A 19,806-nucleotide genomic window follows, 5' to 3' on the forward strand; every position below is an offset into this window, starting at 1 on the left:
CCTTGTGCTAGGCGTGAATGCATATGGCATCCCCCCCCAATTCCCGAATCCAACTGCCAATAGCCATAGACAGGAGCTGTTAGCGATCTCATTTGACAGACGAGGAAACCAAGGAATAGAGGGATTCATTGCCCAGGCAAACCCTAGTCCAAAGCTCCATACTTCTCATGGAGGCCATCTGCCCTCCAGCACGCTGCTGCGGGTTATATGGTCTGAGAAGCTCCTGGCCCATCCTGACTCACTCAGATTGTCTGCCAAACCCTCGCTCCCAACCCATTAGAAACAGAGGACGATGAAAAGGCTGAGGGAAAAGGAAGGCTCATTGGTGAAAGGAAAATAGCGGAATCATTTAGCTCAGAGAAGGCAGACTGGGGTTGGGGGGTAGGGGTGGTGGGCGTTCCAGAGACCCAGTCAAGTGTGGAGATAGTGACGTGGATGTGTATGGGCCACATCTGTCCAGCTCGCCACCCCAGGGCCCCAGGGCCTGGGGCCTTGGCAGGTTGCCTCAGAAAGTCGTTTTGAAGGTGAGGTTTGCTTGGAAAACTGTTGCCCGAGAGGGAGTCCTTGCCCTGCCCACTCCTGCTATGGTTGAGAGGTGAGCTGTACCCTTCTCCTCCTTTCTGCCTCATTTGCATAGTCATTTGCATCAATCTGCATGCATTATGAATCATTCTGAACTCTCTCACATGTTTAAATTTAGCCAAAGCATTATATTTTGGACGTTGTTTGTTCCTGACACTTCCCTCCACCCCCAAGCCTTCTTTCCTATTTCTCCTGCCCCGAATCAAGTCTGAACTCCAGCCCCATTTGGGTCTTGACCTAGTTCTTGGCAGAGAGGTAGATGGAAAAAGCCGTGAGTTCTGAGTCATATCCGGGCACTCTGTTGGCTGTGTGACTTGGGACAACTTGGTTAACCTCTCGTCACCTCAGCTTCCCCTAGCCAAGCAAAAAATGAGGACAAGGACCCCTGCCCTCATGAGGGTAAGTAGTGGATTTGGAAAGATGGCAAACTGCTGCCAAGTGCAAGGTGGGGGGACTCTGGGACGGGGACACCGGGGAGCTTGGCACCCAGGTGTCAGCAGCTGGACTTTGCTTTCCTGTGTGATAGCCTCAGCCCCACATTTCCACCTGGACTAACATCTAGACACAGGGAACTGGCAGCTACCTGCCTGGACCACTTGTAGGGACGATAGTGTCTCTCTGGTCAGCCTGTTGAGGCCCGAAATCCCACCACTGAGCTTCACTCCTTGGAAGCTTCTAGCTACTACAAGGCCCATCTCTTCCAGGTGGCTGTACCACAGTGAAGAAAGCACAGGCTGGTGCAGACGGTTGTTGCTGTTGTTCAGTCGCCCAGTCATGTCCAACTCTTTGTGACTCCATGGACTGCTGCACGCCAGCCTTCACCATCTCCTGGAGCTTTGCTCAAACTCATGTCCATTGAGTCACAATGGTTGGTGATACCATCCAACCATCTAGTCCTCTGTCGGCCCCTTCTCCTCCTGCCTTCAATTTTTCCCAGCATCAGGGTCTTTTCTAATGAGTCAGCTCTTCACATCAGGTGGCCAAAGTATTGGAGCTTCAGTGAATATTCAGGACTGATTTCCTTTAGGATTGACTGGTTTGATCTCCTTGCAGTCCAAGGGACTCTCAAGAGTCTTCTCCAATACCACAGTTAAAAAGCATCAATTCTTCAATGCTCAGCCTTCTTGAGGGAGAAGGAAATGGCAACCCACTCCAGTATTCTTGCCTAGATAATCCTGTGGACAGAGGAGCCTGGTGGGCTGCTGTCCATAGGGTTGCATAGAGTTGGACACGACTGAAGTGACTTAGTAGCAGCAGCAGCAGCAGCAGCCTTCTTGATGGCCCAACTCTCACAACCATATGTGACCACTGGGAAGACCATAGCCTCAACTATAAGGACCTTTGTGGGCAGAGTAATATCTCTGTTTTTCAACATGCTGTCTAGGTTTGTCATAGCTTTCCTGCCAAGAAACAACTGTCTCCTGATTTTATGGCTTCAGTCACCATCCACAGTGATTTTAGAGCCCAAGAAAAGGAAATCTGTCATTACTTCTTCCTTCTGAACCCCTTCTATTTGCCATGAAGTAATGGGACCAGATGCCATGATCTTACTTTTTTTAATATGTAGTCTTAAGTCAACTCTTTCACTCTCCTCCTTCAGCCTCATCAAGAGGCTCTTTAGTTCCTCTTTGCTTTCTGCCATTAGAGTGGTATCATCTGCATATCTGAGGTTGTTGATGTTTCTCCCACCTATCTTGATTCCAGCCTGTAACTCATCCAGCCCGGTATCTCTCACGATGTACTTGGTATATAGGTGAAACAAACAGGGTGACAGCAGACAGCCCTGTCATACTTCTTTCTCAATCTTGAGCCAATCAGTTGTTTCATACAGGGCTCTAACTATTGCTTCTTGACCTGCATATAGGATTCTCAGGAGACAGGTAAGATGGTCTGGTATTCCCATTTCTTTAAGAACTTTCCACAGTTTGTTATGATTCACACAGTCAAAAGCTTTTAGCATAGTTGATGAAACAGGGGTAGATTTTTTTTTGGAATTCCCTAGCTTTCTCTATGATCCAGTGAATGTTGGCAATTTGATCTCTGGTTCCTCTTCCTTTTCAAAACACAGCTTGGAGATCTGAAAGTTCTTGGTTTGCATATTACTGAAGCCTAGCATGCAAGATTTTAAGCATGACCTTATTAGCATGGGAGATGAGGGCAACTGTCTGATGGTTAGAACTTTCTTTAGTACTGCCCTACTAGGGAACTGGGATGAGGATTGACCTTTTCCAGTCCTGTGGCCACTCCTGGGTCTTCTAGATTTGCTGACATATTGAATGCAACACCTTGATGGCATCATCCTTTAGGGTTTTGAATAGCTCTACTGGAATTCCATTGCATCCACTAGCTTTATTAATAGCAGTGCTTCCTAAAGTCCACTTGACTTCACTCTCCAGAATGTCTGGCTCTGGGTGACTGACCACACCATCATGGTAATCTGGATCATTAAGATCTTTTTTGGATAGTTATTCCATGTTATTTTGTACAGTTATTCTTTCCATCTCTTCTTGATCTCTTTGGCATCTACTAGGTCTCTACCATTTCTGTCCTTTATTGTGCCCATCTTTGGACAAAATGTTCTCTTGGTATTTCTAATTTTCCTAAAGAAATTCTAGTCTTTCCCCTTCTGTTGTTTTCTTCTAGTTTTATGCACTGTTCATTGAAGAAGGACTTCTTGTCTCTCCGTGCTGTTCTTTGGAACTCTGGGTCTAGATCCAGCTGTGTCCCTCAGGGCCAGGAGCTGGGTGAGACGTCCCCCATTCAGGCGCCAGCCTTGCACTTGGGCCACCCTGAGAGCCAGAGCCTCCTGGACTTTTGTGTCCAAGGCACCTTGCTTCCCTCTTCTGGTTCTGGCTCTGTTACTCACCAGCTTTGTGACCCTGAGCAGGTTATGTACCCTCTCTGACCTCCAATTTCCTCCTCTATAAGAGGGGGATGATAATACTTACCTTGACAGGTTGTTGTGAGAATTCCATGAGATAATGCCCCTTAAAGGGGCCTGGGGCTTCCCTGGTGGCTCAGCGGTAAAGAATCTGCCTGCAATACAGGAGCCATAGCAGACGTCGGTTCAATCCCTAGGGTCAGGAAGATGCCCTGGAAGAGGGCATGGCAACCCACTCCAGTATTCTTGCCTGGAGAATCCCATGGACAGAGGAGCCTGGCAAGCTCCTCTGGGGCAGTCCACAGGGGTGCAAAGAGTTGGACACCACTGAAGCAACTTAGCATGCACGCATGCTAAGGGGCCTAGTTCAGCCCCTGGAGGGTAACTAGTGAGTAACAAATGGTAACTGTTCTAATGTACCCATGGTGAGCCTGTCCACTCCTCTCTTGGAGTGACTTCCGAGAGGCAGAAGGGGGTGACTGGATGAGGCCCCGGATTCTAGAGAGCAGGGCAGTAGGTGGAGTAGGGTGTGGCTGAGGGCCAGGGTCAAGGATGTTCAGTTTCACCCAGGACCTACCTCCACAGGGAGTACAGGCCAGCCCTGGCACTTCTGAAGACCCCCGAATCATATGAATCACGTTACACAATCTCCTGCCAGAATAATAACCTCAGCCTGACTCTCTGAAGCTTTCTTCCCATCCCTTGTAAACAACTTATTTTGATGGTTGACAAATGCCAACAAATTAATATACCTGCCACTCAAGTGGGGAAAACGACTCGCCGTGATTCCAATTTACTGGAAATTATAGGATACTGTTCTCAACGAGCTGATGCTGTAATTTTTTTGTTTTTCTTCATCTAAATCCATGTCCCCTGGTCAGAATGAATGTTTATTGGGTTTGCGTTTTGTATTATTGACTGTGAGCTATTGTTACCTGATGTAATTGAGTTGTGAATCTTTTTTAAATAAAGAATTAGCAGCAAATCAAAGTGGCTGCCTGCCGGAGCCTGAAAGGAGAGCGCAGCTGGTGTGCAGCATGGGGTTGCCAGGGACGGTGGAGGGGAGGGAGCGAGGGGACCCCACTTGGAGAAGCAGGGACACTTCATTTCTCTCCTACACCCGATCTGGACTCTGCCTTTAACACCTAGCTGGACTTTGGGCAAGTCCCTCTGTCTTCTGAGGCTCGGCTTGCTCCTCTGGGAAATCAGAATGGTAAGGTCCACCCTGTGTATCCATCCAGCCTCTGGGGTGCTGTGAGGGCGCAGAGATGCTGGGTGTGTTCGGAGACGCTGGATGTGCACAGGGCGTTGGCAGCATGAGGTCTTTGTTCAGTTGTATAGTTGGATGACCCAGATGGGTCCTGCGAGTCATCAGGTGACACCCAGGTCAGCAGCAGAGGCTGTCCCTGTTCCATTCCGGTTTTGTACCAATGAGCAAGACCCACTGTCCACTCGTCCCTTACTGCCTTCCTGACCCAGGAGTACGAGAGCTAGAAGAGACCTCAGTGACCGCTCCCTCTAACCCCTCCTTTGACAGATGAGGCCCTAAAGCAGAGGGAAGGCACACTTCCAAGGTCACACAGTGTATCAGAGGTAGAACCCAAGCTCCATTCTGCCTGCAGCTCACGGCTCTTCGCTCCATGCACCCCCAGGCCCACACTCTGACTTGCCCTGCTCTATGCTCTCTAGGGCGATGGCTACCTGCCCAATTACCCTGGCAAGGAGTCATGCCTGTGACTCTCCTCTACGCTTGTCTAGAATTGTCCTAGCATTGTGAAACTGTTGTTGAACTTCTCTGCTCTGCAGTCTTTGTAAAGACCAGAGGCTCAGTCCTCTCTTTGAGGGCTGTGGCTCCAGATAGAGAAGTGGACACCACCCCCACCCTTTCCCTGGCTCAGAGCCGAGCGGGCGGTAGGTGCTCCGTGGCTGCGGGCGGATCTGATTGACGATGTGATCCAGCTGCACTCGCTGGTCTCTGGAGCCAGGTGAGGAAATGAGTGTCAGGGACAGAGGCCATCAGGAACAGCTGCGGCCAGGTCTGTGGGCGGGCTTGGCTGGCTGCAGCTGCGATCTGGGACCTCCTGCACGCTATGTCTGAGAAACAAGCGAACCATGTGAGAGCTGCTGTCAGGAGCTGTGGGCTGTGCTTGACAAATGAGACAAATGATTTTATGGACTATCTGTGTGTGTGTGCATATACGTGCGTGAGTGTGTGTGTGTGGGAAGCTGGGGGAGGAGGAGGGCTGGGAAGGATGTGGAACCCTAGAGAGGTAGTAAGGAAGGAAGACAGGCAGGGGGGCTGGGGGGAGGGAGAGAAGGATGAAGATGGGAAAAAGTCAGGAAGAGCGAGAGGCTGGCTGGCCGACACCTTTGGCGTGTGGCTGCCCCAGCGCGGGTGTGTCACACATGGAATCCTACTAAATACCCCCAAGCCTCAGAGCTGGGTGTGTGCCTCCATTTCACAGTGAGGCTGAGACTCTTGCCCCAGCACAACCCACAGTCCATGTTCGTACTCTGACCCACCTCAGTCACCCACCCCCACGGGCACTCATAACCAAACTGGGAAACCTCCCAAATCAGGTGCCCCCTCCCTGTTATCCTTGCCTCTCCTTCCCAGTCAGGCTCCTTGGGACAGGAGCTGTTGCTCACTGTCCTGGCTTCCTCAGCCCCTGACTCACTGTCCTCCTGGTATCGTCTGCTCCCCTAGCCCCCATCCACTCAGTCCTCCAGTCATGCTGACTCTACCTCCCAAATGTATCAACCCCTCTCACCATGCTTCCCCTGCCCTGGTCTAACCCCACTTGACTCTAGCCTAGAAGACCTCAGCAGACTTCCCTCTGCTCTCCCTGCCTCCCTGCTTGTTTTTCTCCTCATCACGGCATCACCAGAAGGAGCAAAATGCATCTGGGAGGTGAGGCTGTAGCCTCAGAGCTAGGTCTTGCCTCAGCTTCTGCAGCCCCGGCTCCCCCAGGGGTTCTTCCCACCAGGAAGGCCCTCCCCTCTTCTTCATAGACAACTCTGTCACCTTCAAGACTGAAACTCAGGCTTCTGTCTCCTTGTGGAAGCCACCCATGAACTCAGGCCCTTCGCCTGGCCTCTGACGGCAGGGCGGTGTGTAAACCTCCGGTGTGGCATTTGTACCTCACACCAAAATGCTTTGTTCCTATGTCTGCCATTGGCTGGGGCTCCTTTGGGGGCAAAGACTGGATCTTGTACCCTTTATATACTTAGGTGTCAGGCACAGTGTCCTAAGAGGCGCTTAGTATGGTTCTCTGAGATTTGCAGAGCAGGAGGAGAGCAGGTGTGGACACCTCTTCTGTTTTGACAGAGAAAGTAGAAAATCTAGGGGAAGGGGAAGCTCAGGACAGGACAGCAGTGTGTGTATCTGTGTGTGTGCGCACGCTTTCAGTGTGATATAAAATAGGTAACTAGTAAGAACCTGGGCTTCCCTGGTGGCTTAGATGGTAAGAATCTGCCTGCAGTGCAGGAGACTCGGGTTCCATCCCTGGGTCGGGAAGATCCCCTGGAGGAGGAAATGGCTACCCACTCCAGTATTCTTGTCTGGAGAATTCCACGGATAGAGGATCCTGGTGGGCTGCAGTCCACAGGGTTGTAAATGGTTGGACGCGACTGAGCAACTAACACGCATACATAAGAACCTACTATACAGCACAGGGAGCTCTACTCAATACTCTGTAATGACCTATATGGGAAAAGAATCTAAAAAAGAGCAGATAAATGTATAACTGATTCACTGTGCTATACAGTAGAAACTAACACAACATTGTAAATAACTATACTCCAATAAAAATTAGTTAAAAAAAAAGAGTGGGGGTGTTTTCGCCTGTATGCATCCCTGAGGAAGCCTCAGACAATGATACCCCACCTTGGTAGACAGTAGGTGCTTGGTAAGTAGTAGTTTCTTTTCCTTAACCGCTCCGATCAATAGGTAGAGTCCTTGACTGGAGCAATAATAGTGCCAGGTCTCAGGCTGCAGTCAGACAGCACTAGGTGAGTGCCACACTCTTCCAGGAATAGATGGACTCCCTAAGGAATGCTCCCAGCCTTCCTGTTCTCAAGAACCTTCGATCACATCTGTCTTCTGTGTGTCCAGTTTGTCTCACTAGATGAACTGTACTTACTAAATAAGGACTAGTACTAGTTACCATGGAGAAAATATCTTCCAGAAAAAAGGCACCTGACCCCTCAACCTGGATATTCTGACTGGGGGACATTTTGATGCAGTCTATAGCACTTTGGGGCCTCCCAGGTGGCTCAGCGGGTAAGGAATCCACCTGCCAATGCAGGAGACACAGGAGACACAAGTTCAGTCACCAGGTTGGGAAGATCCCCTGGAGGAGAAAATGGCAAACCACTCCAGTATTCTTGCCTGGAAAATTCCATGGACAGAGGAGCCTGATGGACTACAGTCCATGGGTTGCAAAGAGTCAGACACTACTGAAGCGACTAAGCATGCATGCACGCATAGCACTTTGATGTGCTATAATGATTTATAGCACATCATCAAATGGTCTGCTTCTTTGATGTGACATTATGTGACCAACAGACATTATTGTTCAAGTTTCGAGCCTCATCTAAGGTCAAGGATTAGATAAGGGTCAAGAATATCTGTAACAGCCTTTGTTGGGTTAAAAAACAAGGAGTCTACAGCAACAACAAAACCCAAACCAAACATTTTGGGGCTTTGATTCTTTCATTTTGACATGATGCTTCTCAGGCCAGTTCAAAAAGTCCCCTTTAGAAACGTGGGCATTTTGGTGTCTTGCTTCAACAGAAAAATAGCTCCTGTGTGTGTTTCTGGGGAGTGTGCAGTAGGCAGTGCTGGGGGCTTCAAGCTAGCTAGTCTCAACATTCCAAAGAGAGAAATGGAAATAGTTCTCCCATTTGGGCTGGGCTTATTGCAACACAGGGTGGTGATATTGTGGCAATTCACGTAGATCAGAAACCTGGCTAGACTTAGATATGGCTGTGATTAATAAAAAATGGGGAAATGAATTAATTATTATTTAATAAGTGTAGTTTGGCAGGCACAATCTTTCAAAAGGCCATAAAAAAGTCCTCGGAAGCACAGAAGTTGGGAACTATTGCTGTTCTGGAAATGCTGTCCGGCCACTGCCTGACACCATGGTTACTCCAGCAGATTTCTTGCAGATGTTGGGCTGGGAAGCACCTATCACATGCAGGACACGTGCGAGGTACCTGTACATGATCTTTGCAACCAGCTGGACAGGTGTCAGCAACTCCCAACCCTCACCTTTAACAGATGGAGAAACAGAGTCTCAAGGGATTAAATGACCTGCCCAAGTTTGGAAGTGGGTCTGATTCACCCTATCTCAGGGGAAACACAGCCTAAGAGGACCTCTGTAAGTCTCAGGGGACTTTGAGCCAGTCTAACTTGGGAGTCGCCCTGGGCAAGGATGGGACAGTGGGTCTTGCTGGAGGTAACTGTTGAGGTCTCTGTCTGCCTTGCCACTCCTCTGCCGCCTTCCTCATGTTGCTTTTCACATGTGGGGATTTACACCAAGTGCTGGGCTGGCCAGTCTCCCTTCAGGCAGTGGGGCCTCCCCTCCCAGGCTCTCATTTCTGGAGGTTTCCGGGAGGTGGGTGCTGCTTGGGTCCTAAGGATCCCCTTGCCCCATTTCCTGTTTCTTGCATCTCAAAGTCCAGATGTGAGCTTTAATGGAGGGAACACAAATGCTTTGAGCCTGAGGGTCCTTGGTTCAAATTCCATCTTTGTCACTGAGGGGGCCTTTAGGGGGGCTTAGGGGGACCTTAGGGGGGCTTCCCAGGTGGCGCCAGTGGTAAAGAACCCATTTGCCAATGCAGGAGATGTAAGAGATGAGGGTTAGATCTCTGGGTCAGGAAGATCCCCTGGAGGAGGAAATGACAATCCACTCCAGTATTCTTGCCAGGAGAATCTCATGGACAGAGAGCTGGTGGGATACAGTTCCACTCTTACAAAGAGTCGGACACGACTGAAGTGACTTAGCACATATGCATGCACACACATACATGTGGCCTTAGATCTGTTGCTTAACTTCCTGACTCCAGTTTCTTCATATGGAAACAAGGGGATACAGATAAAAACAATAATAATGACATCTACTTCATTGTTACAAGGAGGAGAAATACCTAGTGGGTCCTCAACAAACATGCATCCTCTTCTCTCTAGGACAGTGGGTGACCTCTGGAAAATCAGCCAGGCAGGAAGGGAGGCCCGGCCTGCTCAGTGCGGTAGGGGCAGGGGTAGCCGGATGTCTTCGGCCATTTACTGGGGATTTGTGGAACCTGGAGCTGCTAATCTCATTGCAGCCAAACCTTGTTATTGCATTCCTGCCCGGAATGTCATTTAAAAAGCACTTAGGCTTTCCCCAGAACGCATTTACACGAGGTCCCAGGGGCTGGGACTGCACAGAAAGCAGGGCAACCTGAGAAGCTCCTTTCTTCCCCGGGGGCTGAGGCTGTACGGGGCGCAGGAGGCGGGTGTTGGGGACTGCAGGAAGGGAAGCAGCTCATTTCCCACTTCCCTCTGGGAAGGGGAGAGGAGCGGGCATTTGCATGAACGATGGCATAATTATGCTTCCTGTTTATGCAGCCCAGCCACGTGCTGTGCAAGGAGCCTCCACCGGCTGGGCCTCAGAAGTCTGGGCCTGGAGGCAATTTCTGGACCCCATGGCTGTGGGGAGGCTCCTGACTCTGAGCTTCAGTTCCCTCCTTTGTAAAAGGAGGATTGTGGCATTGACCTTGCCTCCGTCATTGAGCTGTGAGAAGATGACAGTCTGGGGTGTGATGAACCCAGCGGTTTTTGGGGATGGCATCAGCATCACCTGAGAACTTGTGAGAAATTCATATTCTCGATGAACGAATGTGTGGATGGATTCCATGAGTACAGTGAATATCACTTATGTCTCCCTCCTCAACCTGCATCCAGTAAATGCCAATGTGTTGTCATATTTGCTTCATTAAAGTAAAAATGTTTAGCATGAAAAAAAGGAAATGCTTATTCTTGAGCCCCACTCCAGACCTATATAATCATACTCTTTGAAAGGCTTTCCTAGTGGCTCAGATGGTAAAGAATCTGCCTGCTAATGCAGGAGATCTACATGAGTTCAATCCCTGGGTCAGGAAGATCCCCTGGAGAAGGAAATGGCAACTCTGATCTACGTGATCAGATCTACGTGAATTGCCACAATATCACCACCCTGTGTTGCCACTCCAGTATTTTTCCCCGGGGAAATCCCGTGGACAGAGGAGTCAAAGAATCAGATACAATTGAGTGACTAACACTTTCACTTTTTTACTTTCCGAGTAGGGCCAGCAATCTGGGCCTTGTACAGCACATGGCTGGGCTGCGTAAATAGGAAGCGTAATTATGCCATCGTTCATGCAAATATCTGGCCTTCCTGTCATTGCGATGCCTGTTCAGGGCTAGAAGCCTCGCCATCAGCTTGGCTTAGCTGTCTTCCCGCTGGAGTTGGGCCTCCCTCAGCCTGGCCTTGCTCTAGTGGAATGTTCTAAGGTGGGGATAGGGCCTGGGATGAGAATTCAAGAATAGTTGCTTTACTAGCAAACAATGAAGGCCCAGGAAAGGAGGCTCAAGGATAAGAAACATCTTTCATGTGTATCATACTTTTGTTTCCCAAACATTTTGACATTTATTGCCGCATTTGAACAGCATGAAGTAATAGTCAAAGAACAGCCCATTCAAATTATAATTATTATTAATAAAACTAGAGAACGCTCTGAACCTAGCTCATGCATGCATATCGTCTCCACAAATGGTCTGTGGTGTGGGCACCTGGCAGACCAAGGACATGGCTACCTTTCCTGCCATATTCCATTATCCCCAACCTCCCCGTCTCCAGCCCTCACCTCCGATGTGGGCCAGAGTCTCTGGCCTTGGCCTGCCTGGGCACTCCAGCGGGTCAGGCATGCACCCACAGGTAGGACCCCAGTTCTCTTCAGGAGGGCGGGTCTGCCCTTGACCCTCCCCTGCTCCATACCCACCTGTAGGTGTCGGTGGCTGGCACTTTCCAGGTCTGGATGCCCTTCAGGGGCCCCTCGCTCCCCACCACCACGCTCAGGTTGGAGTTCCGGTAGGCGTTGTTGCACTGGGCCTGCGTGGGGCCGTGGGGCCCACTGGCCCCGCATGTGGTGAACAGCCAGTGAACTGCACACAAGAGGAAAGGCAATCACTCACTTGGCCTGGCCCTCCCTTCTCCAGGGGTTTCCCTCGCTGCCTCTGATCTGTCGGCTCCATGGCGCCAAGCCGCTGTTCCAGGATGGCACCAAGGTCGGGGCAAGGAACACTAATCAGTCATTCGAACTGGAAGCTTCTGTGAGGATCTGCTGTGTGCCAGGCCCTGGACCAGAGGCAGAGACACACACATGGAGCAGACTGGACCCTGGCCTTCACAGACTTACAGGTGACTAAAAGGAGACCCAAAGGGATGCAACAACACAGGCCAGTAAGGGAAAAAGAGCCACAGAAGGGTCCAGCTAACTCTGCACTGTGAGAGTTCTGAGGAGGGAGAGGAGACTCCTCTCAGGTGAGGCAGGCACAAGCGGAGGTTAGATCCCCTCCTGGTTCTCACCAGGTCCAGGACAGTACTAGGCAAACAAGAGGTGCTCAATCTGTGCTATTGTGACTGGGTCTAACCTGACTTCTGCATACAGGATCCTCTCAGCCTGAAGAAGTTCAAAAGAATAAACTGGGCACAGAGTCAGCTCCATGCCATCCTTCCCCTCATTGGTTGGGCCTGGAAACACATTGGAAACAGCTCTGTGCTATTTACTGTAAAAAATAGGAAATGGATTACTTGTGCCTCTGAGGCATGTCCTCCTTTTCCAAGCCCCTCACCACCGCCTGGTGGTTTGTCCTCACTCAGAGCACCCAATGCTCTTCGGTGGCCTTCTGGGGGTGTCTCAGGAACACTCAGCACACCTCCACCCCTCCACAGCCGCTGGACCACCTCCTTCCATACATTTCATTTTTGAGTCAGGCTGGACCTTGGAGAATTGTCAGATTTCATCCTGGTGGGAATTCTAATGTGTTTAAAATCTATAAAAACTTTTCCCCCAAATGTGCTCTTGATAAAGTTACTTTTACTTAAAATACTAAAATCTCATTATAAGATTGGAGAAATTATTTCCCTTTAAAGAGATGAAGTTGAATCTTACCTACAGAAAATTATGAAAAAATTAATTTGGCTGTATATAGCTTTGTTCGCTAAAACATAAAATTCTTTTGATCACTTTCAACTAACTTGATGCAAAAATGAAAGGTTAACTTGGGTTGCTAATTATCAGCAATCAGATTGAGATTACATGAGGGCAGTTTTGATAATCTAAAAACCAGGCTGGTTGTGGTAGGCTTTTGTGATGCTGCCCCAGCCCAGGGTCAGGAGAGCAAAGCTCTAGTTGGGGTTCCAATGCACACACAGCTACTCAATACTGAGCCCTCAGGACTTTTCTTGGCTTCATTTTCTTCAAAGAAAGATGTTGATTTCTATTTGGTTTCTGAAGGTCGTTTCAAGGGCAAGAAGGTGATGAATCCATTCATCTTTGGTGTGAATGCTTGAGTGTTAATTTTCTCATCTGTTTGCATTGTAAGGGGGTAATCTGTTAATTCAAAGGACTGACTCTTTACTGGAAGCTTTTCAGCAGAGCTGTCATGGCCAGTTGACCTTTCACCCTTTCCAGTGCTCAAATTACATGTGTGGGCTGTGCAGGGGGCGAAGGTGGTGGTGTGGGGGGATGTGGTAAGGTCATGGACCCCGAAATCAGCAAGAACATTTGGGTTTGGGAGCAGCCTCATCACTTGGTGATTATGCGACCTTGATTATCTTCTTTTTTGTCTGTGAAAGGGGCTAGATTGGAATGAGAATTAAAGGGAAATGAGGGGTATGAAAGGTTATTATAATATCTAAAACTCTAAAAATGTAATAAGCTACGTTGCTGACTCCTGCCTACAACCAAGGCTGGTGCTGTTCCTGACAATGGGAAAAGTGGCCAGAGTTTCTGTGAATATGGATCTCCCTGCCAACAGCACCAAGGAATTTAAACTCAGTGAACTGGGGATGAGGGTAGGAGCAGGAAGAAAAAGGAAAGCTCAGAAAAGAAGTTTAAAAGTCCATTCCACCCCATGGTCTCTAGCTCCTCTAAGTCTATTCTGCAGGTCAGTCTGTGCCTATAGCAAGCAGCCTGGGTTTGGGGGCAGCCTTGTCAATCTGGGGCAGAGCATGGTGGTTCATTTAGTTAGTTTGGTCCTGGAAATCAAAGAATTCAGACATAAATATAAATATGTTTTCTCCCTGTGGAGAGTGTGCTGAGGAAGACAGCTAAAAGAAGGCATGGACTTGGCACCCTAGCTGAGCGTTTGTCTTCAGCAGGACCTCTTCTAACTCCAGCCTCACTTAACATTGTTCTGAAGGTTCTGAGATGTTCTCAGAGAGGCTGGGTTTCTACTTCCTGGCCAAGTTGGGCATCTGATGAGGTAGGAAGAGGGGCATGGGCTTTTAATCCAGGTGGGCCAATTTTTCTCATTGGATTTTACCCCTGATGAGGTGTGAAAACTGGGGTAAACTCGGTGGCCTCTCTGAGCCTCAGTTTCTTAAGCTGAACAAGTGGAGATACAATACCCAGTACTTAGACGTGCTATGAGTATTAAATGATGACCTAAGCAAAGTGCTTAGAAGAACATTATGCATTAGAGATGCATAAAGAATATAGTTTATAAAGTGTGTAACTTCCTGTTCAATTTTTGACTGTAGGAAAGCAGACGCCCAGTCTCAAGATTTACATTCTTCAGTCCATAAAGAAGGGACTCTAAGGCTGTTTCTCAGTAAAAGGACCAGTATTTTCCCAACTCATTGGACATATATTATTAGTCTCAGGTGGTTTCTATACACAAAATTATGTTTTCATTTTCAGCAACTGCAGATGGAAAAGTCCAGAGCGGGAACTTTTTCTGAAGTGGATTCCACAGAATGAGGATTCGCCATCCCAGGTCAGACCCATGATTCATCCAGCCGAGGTCTGTTGCACCCACAGCCTTCAAGGCATGGAGGTCCTCTTTGCTCCCTTCGATGGCTCTGATTCTCATAAATCTGCCCAAGGTTGTTTGGAATTAATTTCTGGGTCCCACAAGCAGCACTTCTTAGGGGTATGGGGTTTCTGAGTTTATTGCTCACTGAACAAGAGCTGTCCTGCTTCTGCTGTGTATGGGCTTGCCTTGCTGAAGCTTCATCCTGTTGGTTCTCTTTGCTCATCTGCCTGGAATCTCACAGACACCACAGAATACCACAGCAAGATGGGACGACCCTGGAGATCTCTGAATTTAGTGGTTCCCAAACCACCTAAGGACCTTTAAACATACCAGTTTCAGGGCCCTGAAGATTCAGATTCATATAGAGGAAGGACAATATTTGCATTTTGTGAAAACTTTCCCAGGAGAGTTAGACTGCTGTGTGCAGAGTGGATAAATAGTTAAGCTAGGAGTGAAACATAGATCTTCTGAGTTTAAGTTCAAGACTTAAAAAGGTGCTACAACTACCATAAAATCCTCATGGAAACTTTCTGTGAGTCTGGTTTTATTTTCCTTATAAATCCATGAGCCCAGGGCTCAGTTAAATCCAAACAACGTTGCTCAGGCCCAGAGAGCAGGCAGGCCACCATGAGGGGAGAGGTGAGTCGGCTCAGGGTATGTGGTAGGTAGACCCTCAGTTCTAGAAGGTAACACAGTGGCTTAGCCTAGCAGAGTGTGGGTTTTGGAGTCATAGGCACAAACCAGGGAAAGCAGGTGATTAGTGTCAGGACTCTGGTCCCCTGAGAGGTCATGGGGAGCCAAGGGGTGTCAAAAGAGAAGTCCAGTAACTGGAATGTTTACAAGGTCAACCAGCAGACATATGAGAGGGACTGGGTAAAAAGCAACGAGGTAAAATCTTGGTTTTTAAAGAGAAGATCAAGGTCATAGTGAGACTGGCAGTGAGGTGGGCTTGATGTGAGCTGCCAATCTGAGAGTCCAAGGGTCCTCGTGTTTCCCCAGCTGAGAGTCTACATTAATCCCTGAGGCTCCATGGAGCTGTAGGAGGATTAGATGGCCCGCAAGGAGCAGCCTGGATTGGGAGCACGGGAGGGAAGAAGCCGGGGAGGAAAGAAGCCTGGCTCTTTCCTCTTCTCTTACTTAAAAACCAAAACAAAACACCAAACTATTGTATTAAAACTCATTTATGAGAGAGAGAGAGAAAGAGAAAAAAGAGTTGCTTTATCTTGCTCTCACTTATACCACACACTGGAAACCTAGTTTAATACTCACTCACATCTAAATTGTGTAAAGAACCCACAAACATCAAAATACTGATTGGTTATAGGCAGCTGAGTAAAGAAAAATCCATTAAGCACTGGGTTTCATTTTAACTATATTGTAGCATCCTCCAAGAAGAAACAAATCAATTAGTAATATACAGCACAATGTTAAAAAAATAGGCTAGATGGTGATTGTGCTGGTTTTATTACTGTTCCTAAGCCATCTCATCTGCTCAATTAAATGCAAAGAAATAAAGCGTGATACAAAGGAAAATAAGTTCTCAACTATCACTGTTAATCACAATAATAAGGATCTGCCTCACGTCGAAGGCCTATATGGTTGTGCCATGGAAGTGAGCTCAATGGCTCTTGTGGATCTTTTATACTATTTTGATTCTGATCCATGGAATTGAATTTTATCCATATTTGTTGACTGAGCTGAACTTCATGGGAGCTGTGGCATACTGAACCATTTTGATGGCCACTGTAGATCCCATTAAACTAAATAATGACCCCAAATCCAAGCAAATATAGTCATTCACCATCCATAAATATATCTGACACTATTCTTTATTATAAATTGGAGGAAGTAACCCTTTTTGTGAGTAAATAATGAAAATCAACCAGTTGTTCCCCTTAACAGGGCAAAATGAAAACAATACACACACTGTTCCTATTGTGAGGTTAAACATTTTAACTCTTTAAACAATGGAGCAGCAACCCCTTCCAGATACCAGATCAATGTCTGATTATTTCTGTCTTTTTTTGACGTTCGCAGTTGTTGAAGCATAATGCCTGGATATGTTTATTCACTGAGAGCTGCAAAATAATGATATTCAGATTATATCCTTTTGCCTTATTAGTTAGAATATATTTTTAAAGAGGTGCTTCTTCTCACCTACTATTTGGTTACCCAGTGATACAGTTCATATAGGAAAGGCAGATAAATGCTCAGTTCTTTCTCCTTATTTGGAGTATTCAAGGGAATGAATTGGTCATCTATCATGCTCTGAAGTTGACTAGTTGTTTGTATATCACTTTGAGTACATGAATTTAAACATATTCTGAGTTTTAATTAATAATTATTATTTCTTAATAGCTCAAATTGTCACATTTTTGGTGAGTGGTAGCTTCCTGAGTTCTTTTTGTTGTTGTTGTTGTTGTTTAGTAGTTAAGCTGTGTCCTTTGGCCCCTTGACATCTGGTGTGATGAAATGTTCCTTACCCAGACCTGGGCTCAGCCATTTTTTCAAAAACTTTGGTTTCTTTTCATGAAAAAAGGCATTTTAAGTATACAATCTGGGTGCTATAGACACTTATTGCTAGTGGGTTTGTGATTGTTTCTAGGCTTTTTTAGTGGACAGAGCTAGGAAATACACAGGCTGTATACACGTGTGTGTGTGTGTGTGTGTATACACATTTATATGACAAAGTATCCATGAGTTTACATTGACAGTTCCAAATCAAATTCAGAACTAGAGGGTTTTTAATTTAATCTCTTCTATATTACATCTGTATTTATTTTTCCACACTGCGAATCTTGCTTCTCAAGAACAAAGGTGATAATGGAATTAGAATATTCTACAGTTACTCATACACTTTATGGTGCTTTGTCCTCACTCCCTTGTATTTGGGAGTTGGAAGGGACTACCTTACTCAAAAATTTTTGTTGTAAATATCCATGGGTTTTCAGTTTTGATATGTGTTTGCTCAATTTTTGCATAGAGACTCAGAGAGATTAAAAAAAAACCATGCTGTTACCACCAATGGTGCTGTGCATCGTTCCAGGATCCTTAAATTGTTTTTAAATTTAGGAATCACTTGATATCTCTGTGGTCAGGCTCCTCACCTTTATTTCTACTCTTGGAACTGCAAGTGTTTTTTCAGATTTCATCTCGGGGACATCCCCAGTAACTGTGGTCTACAACTTACTGTTGCATCATATTCTGCCTTTTTTTTTTTATTGGATAGAGCCCACTAAGTATAATTTAACTTCTTTGTGATAGTGCCATTTGGACTTAAGTTGACTGGGGCTATTTGACCCTTTACTAAATGACTGCAGACATAAATATTTTCTATTAACTCACTTTCTCTTCTCTTTATTGTCAGGTTTACTTTCTTAGGGCTTCAGGATGTTCTATTAGTCTTATGTGGTATCTAGTGTTGGGTGAGGCTGTGAGAATGCATGGAGAATCTCTGTGCATTAGACTGAGGGGCAGTTAGATGCACAAAATCTTTATTTCAGAGTTTTGGAATGTATTCACATTTGATACTTATATTTGGTGGATGGTGGAAGGTACTAGAAGAATCTTCTAACCTCAGATAAAAGGATGTTGTTGTGGTTTTTCACCAACAGAGCTGGGAATCTTTGGCCCCCTATTCCAGTGTACTGAATTACAGTACGTTGATGGGTCACTTCCACTCTCCAGTTTGTTTATTGTCTTAAAAACATGTTAGATCAGTAGATAGGGAATGGGGAAGAATTGTTACTTTTATCTCATAAGATGGTCAACCAGGCAGAAAAGTTTAACAACTGGCTTGTGATTATAGAGAAAAAATGAGGAGGGGACCATCACATTTATTCTTTTTACAACATTTTTTCATTTGATCAATTCTCCATGTTGTTCTAGCTTGTTTCTCACACTGAACTATTTGCACCTACACACGCACACACACACCCCTTGTTTCTTCATGCATTGCTTCCTGGTCCTTTCTCTCCTATTCTGTTCTGATGATGATAAGTTAGGAGCGGGTAACAACGGTAGTAATAACAGCAGCTCTGTCTTTTGTGCTAGACGTGCTCACACAATGATCTCTTTTCACTTTTACATCCTTGTCTCCTAGGGGCATCACACAGTCCCTCTGGGTGGGCAGGATGCCTGCAGAAGCTGAGGTCTCCCGGGGAGCAAAGACCAGAGGCCCACATCCCTCTCTGCTGGGAGCAGACATCCCTTCCTGAAGAAGAACCTTGCAACGGGCCAGCCCCCCATCAACAGGGCAGCTAGTCTGGGCTGTTGAGATAAAAGCTGCTTCAGGACTGAATTACCCTGAACAGCTCTGACACCCAGCCATCTGAGGCAGTTTTTAATGGCTCCTGTGATGGCTCCTTGTGTTCTCAGCCACCCTCTGTTCCCTGAGGGAAAGTGAGTAACACATGAGAGAAGAAATGTCACAGGAAAAACACCATCCTGAAAGCAGAACTGTAAAAATTAAGTTAAGGGAGGTCTCGGGGCTAATTTGGTTATTTCCCGAGTTGGAGTCAGGCCAGAGCTGTGTTAATAAAGTATTGGATATTGAGATGGGTGCTGTGGACTCACTCATATGGGCGTTACACACAACGGGTTTGGTTCTGAGGCTTAAGTGGGCTTAAGTGGGTCTCTAAGGAAATGCTCAAATCCTGCTCTTTAGCAGTATGAACACACCCCTGGCCCCATGGTTGATGGAGCTGATTGGCTGATAGACTGAGTGGACTAGTTATTAGGATCCAAGTCAGAAATCTGGGTGAAGGAAAAGAAGTGCTTCTCTTTTTCAGGGAGCTCTTCTGACTTTCAGTTGTGTTGCTGGACAAGCCCAAGCTGTGCCTTATTTTCCTTATTTATGAACCTTAATCCCAGAATTGGATTATTCTGTCAGTCACTTAATAATAAATAAAAATTAAATGAATAAAATATGTTATTACATTATTACAAAGTCACTATTCACTATAAAAACCAAATCAGGCCTTTCAGACCCAAACGCCTGGATTGGTTTAGAAAGCTGTCCTGGAGAAAGTTCTGGAGTCCCCATTATTTCTGAGATTCTGACAGGCTTTGAAAGACTAGAGACCCTCTTTCAATTTGTATTAAGGAGTGGGTCTTCTGGAGGCATTCTTCTATGTCCTCATTCAAGTTACATGTTTCCCCCAAGTTGAGTGTGAGGATTTCATCTACAAATTGATGATCTAATGGGTTGGAGGAACTGATTGAACAAAAGGATCCAACATGCAAAAGCTGTCCCCCTTTTCCCTTAACATGGTTG

The 19,806-nt window shown here is 46.7% G+C and overlaps 1 protein-coding gene and 1 long non-coding RNA gene across 2 annotated transcripts in view; one reads left to right on the forward strand and one right to left on the reverse strand.

The window, feature by feature from the left end:
* Nucleotides 1–19,806, reverse strand: part of ALK (ALK receptor tyrosine kinase) — a 786,987-nt gene that overhangs the window by 47,521 nt on the left and 719,660 nt on the right. The window contains exon 12 of the mRNA XM_043468949.1: nt 11,492–11,654. Within this exon, the coding sequence (XP_043324884.1) occupies nt 11,492–11,654 (163 nt within the window). The remainder of the gene's footprint in view (nt 1–11,491; nt 11,655–19,806) is intronic.
* Nucleotides 931–19,080, forward strand: LOC122441875. The gene is made up of 3 exons (XR_006269472.1): nt 931–981; nt 14,417–14,492; nt 18,634–19,080. It is a non-coding gene; the product is annotated as an uncharacterized LOC122441875 (long non-coding RNA).

Source organism: Cervus canadensis, chromosome 5, assembly GCF_019320065.1.
Source record: "Cervus canadensis isolate Bull #8, Minnesota chromosome 5, ASM1932006v1, whole genome shotgun sequence".
Lineage (NCBI taxonomy): Eukaryota > Metazoa > Chordata > Mammalia > Artiodactyla > Cervidae > Cervus > Cervus canadensis.